This window comes from Chenopodium quinoa, unplaced genomic scaffold (assembly GCF_001683475.1).
Source record: "Chenopodium quinoa cultivar QQ74 unplaced genomic scaffold, ASM168347v1, whole genome shotgun sequence".
In the NCBI taxonomy this organism is placed as follows: domain Eukaryota; kingdom Viridiplantae; phylum Streptophyta; class Magnoliopsida; order Caryophyllales; family Amaranthaceae; genus Chenopodium; species Chenopodium quinoa.
The window spans coordinates 3,190,148-3,201,160 of record NW_018743919.1 but is presented as its reverse complement, the minus strand read 5'-3'; the positions used below and the strand labels follow the sequence as shown (position 1 = coordinate 3,201,160).

At 34.8% G+C, this 11,013-nt stretch overlaps 1 protein-coding gene across 1 annotated transcript; it reads left to right on the top strand.

The window, feature by feature from the left end:
• Window positions 1–1,715: 1,715 nt before the first annotated feature.
• LOC110687401 (60S ribosomal protein L15-2) lies at window positions 1,716–4,172 on the top strand. The gene is made up of 4 exons (XM_021864047.1): window positions 1,716–1,849; window positions 1,932–2,098; window positions 3,051–3,248; window positions 3,726–4,172. Exons 1-4 carry the CDS (start codon window positions 1,846–1,848, stop codon window positions 3,969–3,971), a joined length of 615 nt encoding a protein of 204 aa, XP_021719739.1. The 5' UTR covers window positions 1,716–1,845; the 3' UTR covers window positions 3,972–4,172.
• The last annotated feature ends 6,841 nt before the right edge of the window (window positions 4,173–11,013 follow it).

Here is an 11,013-nt window from a genome sequence, read left to right as displayed (position 1 = left end):
TATTGAGCCTATTTTAGAGGTCTTAATTTCCTCCCAACCAAGTTGCTCCCTCAACCTATTAGTGCTACAATCTACAAATGTTCATATAAGATTATGATAGGGTTGTAACTCTGGTAATGATAAAACTTTAACTATCAAACACCCTACATATATTGTATTTGTGGACTTATAAAAGCAAATATAGTATTTCCTCTTTGTGAGACAAAATTGGTCAAAGTAAGAACTAAGAGTACTGTATGAAATGCAGGGAGTATGTTTTTTTTTTTTAACAAAGAACATTGATATTTTGAGTAAAAAGATTAGGCTTGCAACATGGCCTAGCACTCCTATTATTGTCTGTTTTCAATATTGTCATTTATTTACTTCAATTAGAATAAAGATTTGTCTTAATAAATGCATATAACCTTAATAAATGCATATAACAAAAATTATTGAGTAATACTTCGTAGTTTTTTTTTCCCCCTTCTACGTTGGTGCAATGAATTATAGTTTTGTGAAAAATGAGGAGATAGTCCCTCCATCTCCCCTCAAGTGGTTGGGGGTTCGATTCCTCACCCAGCCCCCCCCCCCCTCCAATTCCTTTGATAGGATGGGGCCCGCCCCATATCTTATCGTTTTTTAAAAAAAGAATCATAGTTTTGTGCATAGATCTTAATATCTATTTTGTGAATTAAGCACGTTTAGTCTAAAATTAAAGACTCCTAAAAACTTTAATGGGTAGATAAAAAACGTACATTTTTTTTTTTTACTAACATGACATGATCACCATAGAAAAATGATACATTTTTTTTTCTTTTCTTTTTGTGAAACTCTTCATGAATTACACTCTTTGAGAATATACAAGTACAAAGAACTCACTCTTTAGTAAAAAATAAGGCTGTAATGAGAGCGAGGGATAGCTTAAGTGGTTAAAGCTTTCCTCCTGGTTCTAGGTGATCCTGGGATCGATTCTTATCACCGTCCATTATGACTCTCTAAACGCCAAAAAAAATAATTTGGCTGTAATAATTTTTACATATTTATACTTTGTATTAAGGCATCGATCTCTTCGTATTTACTTGTTGATTACTCCGTAAAACATATACTTCCTATTTATATATTCTCCACTACTCTACTAGTATTTTTGTAAGCAATAATACAAAGTATATTTTCTTTTTTAGGAGTATTATTCCTTGGTATTTTTTTTAACGAAATTATTTTCAATTAAACCTTAAAAAATTGGCAACTCTAAAATTAATACGTACTCGTAGGATTTTTTTTTCTTTCTTCTTTTGACAATATGTACTCGTAGGAATCGTAGTAACTAAGAGCAACTCCAATGGCAAGCTAATAGCTTACTATTTAAATGGACCACACGTCCTTAATTTACGTTGATAAATTTCATTTTATTTATTCTAATTTGTTTTATTTTAGCAAGTTCTTTTCCCAAGCAAATTGGCCAAGCTAATTGCATATTCTAGCTCCAATGTTTAAGTAGCTAGGGATTATTTAATATTGCAAGCAACTCCCTAAGTACAACCATTAGAGTTGCTCTAATTAGCACATTTTAGCTTTCTCAAAAAAAAATAACATAAAAATAAAAATACAGTAGCACATTTTACTATTTTAGAGCATCGCAAAAGAGTAAATTACGAAGTAGAAAGAATGGATTTTCAAAGAGATAAAAAAAAAAAAAAAAAATGGACCAAAAAAGTCCGGCCCATTAAAACAAAACCCAAAGGCCAAAGTACAACAAAGAAAACCCTAACTCCTTCTTAAAACCCCCTTTTATTCCTCCTCCCTTCATTTTTAGGCCGAACCAAAACCCTAATTTACTCCTCTCACTCTCTCTCTGTTGCAGCAGCCATGGGTAAACTTTCTCTCTCCTCCATTTTCATCTCTTCAATCTTCTTGATTTTCTTGTTGATTCTGGAAATTTGATGAAATTGCAGGTGCATACAAGTATATGCAAGAGCTATGGAGGAAGAAACAATCCGATGTGATGAGGTTCACCCAAAGAGTTAGGTGTTGGGAGTATCGTCAGCTTCCTTCCATTGTTCGTGTTACTCACCCTACTCGCCCTGACAAAGCTCGTCGTCTTGGTTACAAGGCCAAGCAGGTTTCTCCTCTTTTTCCTTTAGATTACTGTTTGCTGATGTTTTTTGATTTTGTTTTTTTGGTTAATTTTTGTTGATCTTTGACTATTCAGTTGTTTGCTGTGTTTTGTGATGAATGATTGCCGTTTTTGAATGCTTGATTTGAAATGTGCAAGTTTGGTTGAATTTTTTTATTAAAATGATGTTTTTTTGGATGAAATAGCGCGAATTTTGTGTTAATTGATTAATTTAAGGTGGTTTTTGGAGAGAAATTGTTCTAAACCCTAATGCATATTTTGAGGAATTGGACGGCTATGATGTTGATGAAGTTATCATTTTTCTGAATAAATATATATGTTGGATTGGATTAAAAGAGATAATGCATTGAAGATTGATGTTGGACAAGTATAGTGATATTAATTTTGTTTTGTTGCTGCATTTTACACAGAATAATTGATGTTTTTTTTTCTCTATTGCGTAGTATTATCTAGCCATTGGAAATTATAAATGAAAGGGCTTTTTCAGATTTCTTTTTAATTTGGTTTTTGTAGCGCTAATAGTGTATGGACTGATTGCATTTACATGTATGTTGGTAATGATGCTTCAATTTCACTTAAATATGATTAATTTTTATAAAGAAAAACATTTTTATTAGGTGAGTTTTACATTGTTGTGGTTTGTTTTAATCACCAGTTTGTTTGCACCATCTTATAGGGTTGTCGTAAAGCTTGTTATAATTATCATATTTCTGACCCCTTGGATCAATGCAATAGGATTATTAGTAGAATTGAACATTATCTTGTGTTAGCTTTTGGTTTGGTATTAGAGAAATTGGTCGTATTGTCTCAAGCTTGTTTCTGTATAGCTTTGTGCAGGGATGTTTGTAGAAATGTTTTTAGTGTTGAGCAGAAATGCTGCAGTTGTGCACTACTTTTCGCATTATTACTTATGAAAGTTCTTTTGTCACAATTGTAGGGTTTTGTTGTTTACCGTGTCCGTGTGAGGAGAGGTGGTCGCAAGAGGCCAGTTCCTAAGGGTATCGTTTATGGTAAGCCCACTAACCAGGGAGTTACCCAATTGAAGTTCCAGCGCAGTAAGAGGTCAGTTGCTGAGGAGCGTGCTGGTCGCAAATTGGGAGGTCTCAGGGTCCTCAATTCTTACTGGATCAATGAGGTTTGTTGTCCTAGTTCAATCTTATGGCTTGAATGTTCATTGTTGTTGATTTTGGTTTTGTTGTATTGTAAGTATCTAATGTTTAAATTCGTGTTTTGGTAAGCTGTTAATCTGTATATGTTTCGTTATATTTTAGTTTTTCATTCTTCTTCACCCCTGATAATTGGATTCCCATTTATCTCTTGAATCATGTGATTATTAGGTTTTCTATGATGTTCATATTGCTTAAAAATTCACTAGCTGAAAAATGTGATATTATGCCTGAACTTGAAATAGACTTGAGATAGGCTTATAAATGAATGACTTTGCTTCAAAATTTTGATATAAAACCCTCTAAAGTTGTTGGCCTTATTACCTTGCCAGAACCAATTCAGGATAGGGGAAAAAGTATTAGTCTACTAGAGTAGAAATCTAAGCTGACGAATTGCTCTTGTATTATGTACTAACAAAATTTGTGTAATGCCCTTTGTCTTGCAGGATTCCACCTACAAGTACTTCGAAGTCATTCTTGTTGACACTGCACACAGTGCTATCAGGAACGACCCAAGGGTCAACTGGGTCTGCAACCCAGTGCACAAGCACAGAGAGCTCCGTGGTCTTACCTCAGCAGGAAAGAAGAACAGAGGTCTCCGTGGCAGAGGACACCGTTACCACAAGGCCAGGCCTTCTCGCCGTGCAACCTGGAAGAGGAACCAAACACTCTCTCTTCGCCGTTACCGATAATTGTCTTCAATCAAAGTTGCTTTTGTTATCAGATATGGAATTCTATTTGGAGTACTTCTTAGCTATGTTGAAATTTCTGCCCTTGAGGTCTAGACTTCTGAATGGTTTTAAAAATTTTGTTCCGAGAATTATGTTTGATATCTTTTAGTTCAACTGTCTGCACTCAGCTTGATCTTATATGAATACCTGGATGCTTCTTAATTTTGTGCTTGTGTACTGTTTTTCTTAACTCCTACTTTTGGGGATGCCTTACCACCAGTTTAGGATAAGCTGGATAACCTATTTGAGAAGCTGAGACTTGAGACTGTGATGCCCCTGGCTTGCGAGACTTTGTAGACGTCTTATGTGCTGGGTTTCTGCGTCTACTTGATCTTGAGTAGAGCTGTCCATTGAGCTGGTCGTGCAATGGTGTTCTAAATGGTGTTTCTATCTGCTCTTTTAACACTTGCAACAACTTGCATATCAGTTAATCAGGGAAAATGGCAAAGCTAAAAGTGAAAAATTAAGCGTGACATCGACACGTAATTTTATTACGCATTGCCAAATTCCTTTGGTTGTCCTAGGGTTGCATTTGCATATGGCCATACATGGTAATTGTAGACCTGTAATTCTACCATAAATCATGTTGAAATCATAGACTTTAAAAGGTAAACACTCTTTAGTAGTAGTGTAGTCTGCATTTCTATTCCTTGGACAGTTGGACCAGCACACTTTTTCCTGAAATATGCCCTTTTTTCCTCTCATCTTTCCCTTTATTATTCGAGAACCTTGACAAGTTGGCATCTTCTGCTCTGCATTATTCATAAAAACTTTACCATTTGGCAATTGGTTTGGGTTTTCAATATTAGGAGTTAGGACCATCATCAACAATTAAATTCAATTGGGTGTTTACAGATTGATATTCGGGTGCCACAAATCAAACCCTAAAGGACTAAACCTTTATTTGGGAAGAAAATCATAAGATTTTAGGTAAATGAAGTTAAAAATCTTTCTAATCTTTTTGAGTTCAACGAATTACTACATTGACCATAAAATATAATTCGTATAGAGGAATTAACCAACTCGATCAGAATAACCCGATTGCTACCATGACATAATAATCCATCACATGTACTAGCACAAGCAAAACACGAGTATATCCTGTGCATATAATACAAGTGGCGCGTGATGTATACAAATTCTCATAATCCGTGCAACCACCATATGATATATACATATGCTCTATTTATGGAGCACACATACAACATGTTGGCATGAGGCAGCTTCACCTAAACGCTAATACACAAACACAACACTAGTACAATTCCGCTCTTGACTAGGATTTGTGATGCACATTGTTTTAATCACACCCTATACTCCGTTTGTTTTACTTTTCGAACTAGGAAAATTCAATAAACTAAACAACTTGCAAAGACTTTAGACTTTTAAGTCAAGCTAACCTTTTTCTCACGTTCTCAACTTTCCATATTTTGTAAGGAGTACATTAGTTTATTTGAATAACTATTTCCACATAATTTTTTATCATTATTAGAGTTTTTTTTTTATGTTTCGTAATTTTATAACATTTTGACTTTTACGTTTACTTTTGGTAATATAGGACTACTCCAAGAATGTTAATAACTACAAACAACTCAAATGAAATAACTTAGCATTAATTACCACAAGAGATTTTAATTCGACGAAGTTTTTTTTTTATTAATTTAAAAAAAATTAATTTCTTTTTAAATACATTAGATAAGATTTATACAAAATTACATTTACTCAGGTATTATACATTGATACTTATCTAATACAGAATAATATTGTAATATACGTACTTTCCAAAATTATAAAAACAAAAATAAGATAAAATCATAGTGATGCGTAGGGGTGTACAAAAATTGGCCCGGACCTGAAACCGGACCTGAACCGACCTGAACCGGACCGGACCTGACCCGGACCTATTGATTCAGGTCCGGTCCCGGTTCTTAAAAATCCAGGTTTCCGGTCCCGGTCCGGACCCGGTCCAAACCCGGGGTTTTCAGGTCCGGACCTGAAACCCGGGAAAATCGTAATTAAAAAAAAAAAAAAAACAAGAAAATATCTGATTCTCTCAACCTCCCTCAATCTCTTTCATATTTTTAAGTTCTAACCCTAACTCCCTAAGCCCAAACTGATTCTCTCAGCCTCCCTCAATCTCAACTTCTCAACGCGGCTGTCCGGCTGTCCCAACTCGCTCCGGCCACCGCCCACTGCCGACACCTCCCTCATTCTCTCAGGCGATGCACACCGATAATATCTGGTAAGTATTTGCTTATAATTTTGGTATTTTTAATTCGAAATAATAAATTAAGTGTGAGAATTTATATGTTTATTCTTGTTTCAAATTTTCAATTGCTTTTAATGATTGTTTGATGTTTGCATGTTGAATTTCTTATTTTTAGTTCATCTCTTTCGAATTTCTGTTTTTTTTTTTTTTGGTTTTTTTGAGTTTAGGGTTCATAAGAATTAAGAAGTTTAGGGTTTAGGGTTCAAGTGCGAAATTTAGTTCGAAATTTTGTGTTTATTATGATTATTAAGATTAATTTAGTGCGAAAATTTGTGTGGTAGGGTGGGTTGGGGTGGGGTTATGGTGGGGTTACGGTGGTACGGTTCTGGTGTGTGGGGGTTAAGGGTTAAGGGGTGGCAGTGGGGTGGGGTGGGGTGGGTTGGGGTGGTGAGCTGGGGTTTTTGGGATGGCTGGATGGAAAATTGTGAATGTTGATGGGGTTGTCGGGAGTGGAGATGGGGTGCTTGGTTTTGCCTATTGTTGGTCCTGTTGCAGCAAAAAACCCGACAGATTAAGATCTTGAAGGAAGGCCAAATACAGAGGAGTATGATAGAAGGGTAAAAGTAGTGAAATATAGGAGCTGGACAGATGAAAGAGAATACGAGGGTGGTAATGAGGGGGAAGTGCTGCCTTTGCCCATACTGCACTACCAATTCGATCCATAGAATAATGAGGTAGCAATTATCAAGCTTATATAAGTACGTCTTGAAGGATAATACAAGGAAAAGGATCAATGCTGCAGTAAGCAAGGTAAGTTTGAAGAGGCTTTGTAAGGAGGGATAAGAGGAAAAGAAGAGGAAAACTTCTGGCCTAGACATATTGATGATAATTAAGAGGATCCATTTTAGTTCAAAATAATTAACTTCTTGATTTTTGACTGTTTTCAGGCATATTTTAGTGGTTTTTTTTAGAAGAATGATGATTTTTTTTTTTTTTAGAATGCGAGGCTGTTGAGTTTACGGTTTCCCTGCTATCCGCCTTTTAAATGCAAGTGCTGAAACATGTTATTACCTATGACCTTCAGCTGGTGTCATCCCTTTTAAAAGTTAAAAACATTATCAATTGGCATCGAAGAAATTCCTATGTGGATCCTATATGACGTAATATGCCACTAAGTGCACATTTTCAACCGAACTCAACTTTAGTTTTCTACCTAACTTTATTTTTCCAGTTTGTAGTAGTTTAGTTTAAACCTACAAGTTTTTTGTTTGTAGTTGTTTGTTCTTTAGTTTTGGTTTGAGATAAAATGTTTTCCTGGAAAATAATTTTCTCATCTTTTCCATTTTTCTTTGTTTGGTTTGTGAATGGTGGAAAACAATTTTTCCCAATGTTAAAATTTTGCATCATTAATTTATAAGGTATGAATTCAAGGAGAATTGGACAAGAAACTCTATTTACATTTGAAAAACTTGTATGAAATACTTAAACCCTCTTCACTGTAGTTTTTTTTTTTTTTTTTTTTTTTTTTTTTTTTTTTTTTTTGAAACCTTTTAAATGGAAGTTAAAGGTTTATAATGTTCTCTCATTTTTTTCTTAACATAAATTTCAGAAAGTTGAAAGTATTTCTAATGTGTATTGATATTTCTAATGTGTATATATGGACACTTTTTAAGCTAACTTATACTTTAAAATTTGTGTTTATTCCTGCTAGGCTGCTAAAAGTATGGACTCAGATTATTAAGATTAAATAAGTTGGCTAACCTGTGTGTAGTTCAGGGGTTCTTATTTTTGTTTTTATTCTTGCAGGGAGTGAAGGAAGTCAAGGAACCACGGATTCTTATTCTTGCAATGTAAGTTGCTCTTAAATTTTTTTATAAAATGGTATGTGTATATAATTGTTACTTTAAAATTACTTATATTGTATATAATTATATTGTAGATGGAGAGCTCTCAATCCAAACGATCTGCTTCTTTTTCTGAACAAACGTCACAGCCACTTTCTGAAAAGGATATGGAAGAATTGCAATCTACTTTGCCTCCTGATAAGAAGCTAAAAGCGGGGCGGGAATATATATGGAACAGAAAAAGTAAGAGGAAAGCTGAGTATTGGAAATATTACTTAGAGTACGTCGAGAATGGAAAACTACGAGCTGAATGTAAGTTCTGTCCTAAATCTTTTGCTGCTGATGGTAATCTTAATGGTTCAAAAAATGTTAAAAACCATGCAGAATCATGTCTCGGTAATCCTATTAATATAGAAAAAGAAAAGGGCAAAGAAAAGCAAACTAAATTGTATTTTGATCAAGAACATGAGAGTAGTGAATTAAAGTGTGGGAGTAGGATTATTAACTTGAATGATGTTAGAGAGGCATTGATTCACATGATTATTGTTGATGAGTTACCATTTAAGCATGTGGAAAAACCCGGTTTTAGGCACTTTGTGCAAGTTGCATGTCCACAATTTCACATTCCATCTCGTGTTACCATTGCTCGTGATTGTTTAAAGTTGTATTATAGTGAAAAAGAGAAATTGAGAGAAATGTTTAAGACATGTCAAAGAATTTCTGTGACCACTGATACTTGGACTTCAATACAAAGAATTAATTATATGTGTCTTACAGCTCATTTCATTGATAATGACTGGAAATTGAATAAAAAGATCATAAATTTTTGTCCAATTTCTAGTCATAAAGGAGAGGCTATTGGAAAAGCAGTTGAGGCATGTTTAGAGTATTGGGGTATTGATGATAAACTTTTTACTGTCACTGTTGATAATGCTTCTTCAAATGATGTTGCTTGTGCACACTTGAGTAGAATGGTTAGAAGAACAGGATGTATAAATGATGGAAAAAATCTTCATGTTAGATGCATTGCTCATATCATTAATTTAATTGTGTGGGATGGTATTAGAGAACATGGTGTGTGCATTGATAGAGTTAGAAATGCTGTGAAATATGTTAAGAATTCCCCTGCAAGAATACTTAGATTCAAAGATCTTGTGCAAAAAGCAAACATAGATTCAAAATCTTCTTTATCCTTTGATGTCCCCACTCGTTGGAACTCCACATACATAATATTGGAAACGGCTTTGAAGTTTCGACGTGTTTTTAGTGGGTTATCTCTTCCTGATGGAGAGGATTTGAATGACAATGAAAGGCCTCCCGAACCCGAAGATTGGGAAAAAGTGGAGAGGTTGGTTTTGTTTCTAGAGGGGTTTTATCTGTTAACTAAACGAATTTCTGGTTCCCATTATGTGACAGCTAATAAAGGTTTAGGAGAAATTGCTTCTATGTATGATATGTTGAATAATTGGGAACAAAGTGAGGACTTGAATTTTCAAGCCATGGCCATTGCAATGAAAAAAAAGTTTGATAAGTATTGGGGGGATGTGGATAAGATGAATAAGTTCATTTATGTTGCTCTTCTTCTCGACCCTCACTCTAAGATGGTCATTGTTGAATTGACACTAACGGATATGCATGGACCGGAAAAGGGTACAAAACTTGCTAATGATGTGAAGGAGTTCGCTTACTCTTTATTTGAGGAATATAGAAAAATGTATGCTACTTCTAATATTCCAGATTGTGGAGATAATATGTCAATGGATATTGATAATAGTAAAGGAGTGGGTTCCGATTATGTGAGGAAACTAAAAGAAAGAGCAAAACGATTGAAGGGGACAAGTGGGTATGCGATAAGTGAGTTGGATAGGTACTTTAATGATCAATTAGGGCTGGAGGAGGAAGAACAAGATGCATTGACATGGTGGGGTAAGAATGGTCAGCGTTATGTGATTCTTAATCGCATGGCACGTGACATACTAGCCATCCCATTGTCGACCGTTGCATCGGAATCTGCTTTTAGTACGGGAGGTCGTACTCTAGATCCATTTCGGAGTTCTTTAACTCCTAAGGTAATGCATCGTTATCTTTTTATTTTATAAAATCAAGTTTGTTTATATCTTAATATGACTTTGTTTATACATATTTGTGTAATATTTTTGTATTGAAGATGGTTCAAGCGTTACTTTGCACACAAGATTGGCTTAGAGCTAAGGAAGTGCCAATTGTTGATGTGGAAGAAAATTTGAAAGAGTTAGAGGAAATAGAGAAAGGTAGTAATAATTTTATGTATTTGAAATTTTGTTACACCAAATTTATTATTTCATTGTTATCAATCATTAATATATTCTATATTGTATTTTATTTAGAGGTGCAACGTGGTGAATCTAACGATGTAGACGATGAAGTTGTTTTCGTGGACTCATTAGTGTGAATCACGCGATCAAAGGGAAAACAACTCGTTGGAGAATTTATGTATTCCTAGTACTTGAGAGTTGAGACTTAAGAGAATTTATGTAATTTTATGAGTTTTCGTGGACTTATTTGTATTTTCGGTGGACTCATTTGTATTTTTGGTGTTTGAGAATCGGGACTTTATAGACTTTATGTAGTTTTGTAATTGATAATTTTGGTTTGTATGTAATTATTAAATTATGCAATAGGTCTAAAAATCACAAAACAGGTCCATATGCAGGTCCAATAGGTTTTGTATTAAAAAAAAAACGGAAAAGACACAAAACAGGTCCATTCAGGTCCAAACCCGGACCGGACCTGATTTTTCAGGTCTGGCCCGGAACCGGACCTGTTAATTCAGGTCCGGTCCCCGGTCCTCATAATTACCCAATTCAGGTCCCCGGTCCAAACAGGTCCGGTCCGGTTTTGGACCGGTGTACACCCTACTGATGCGATTTTATTTCTCCTAATATATACATATTATAAACCACACTTTTCC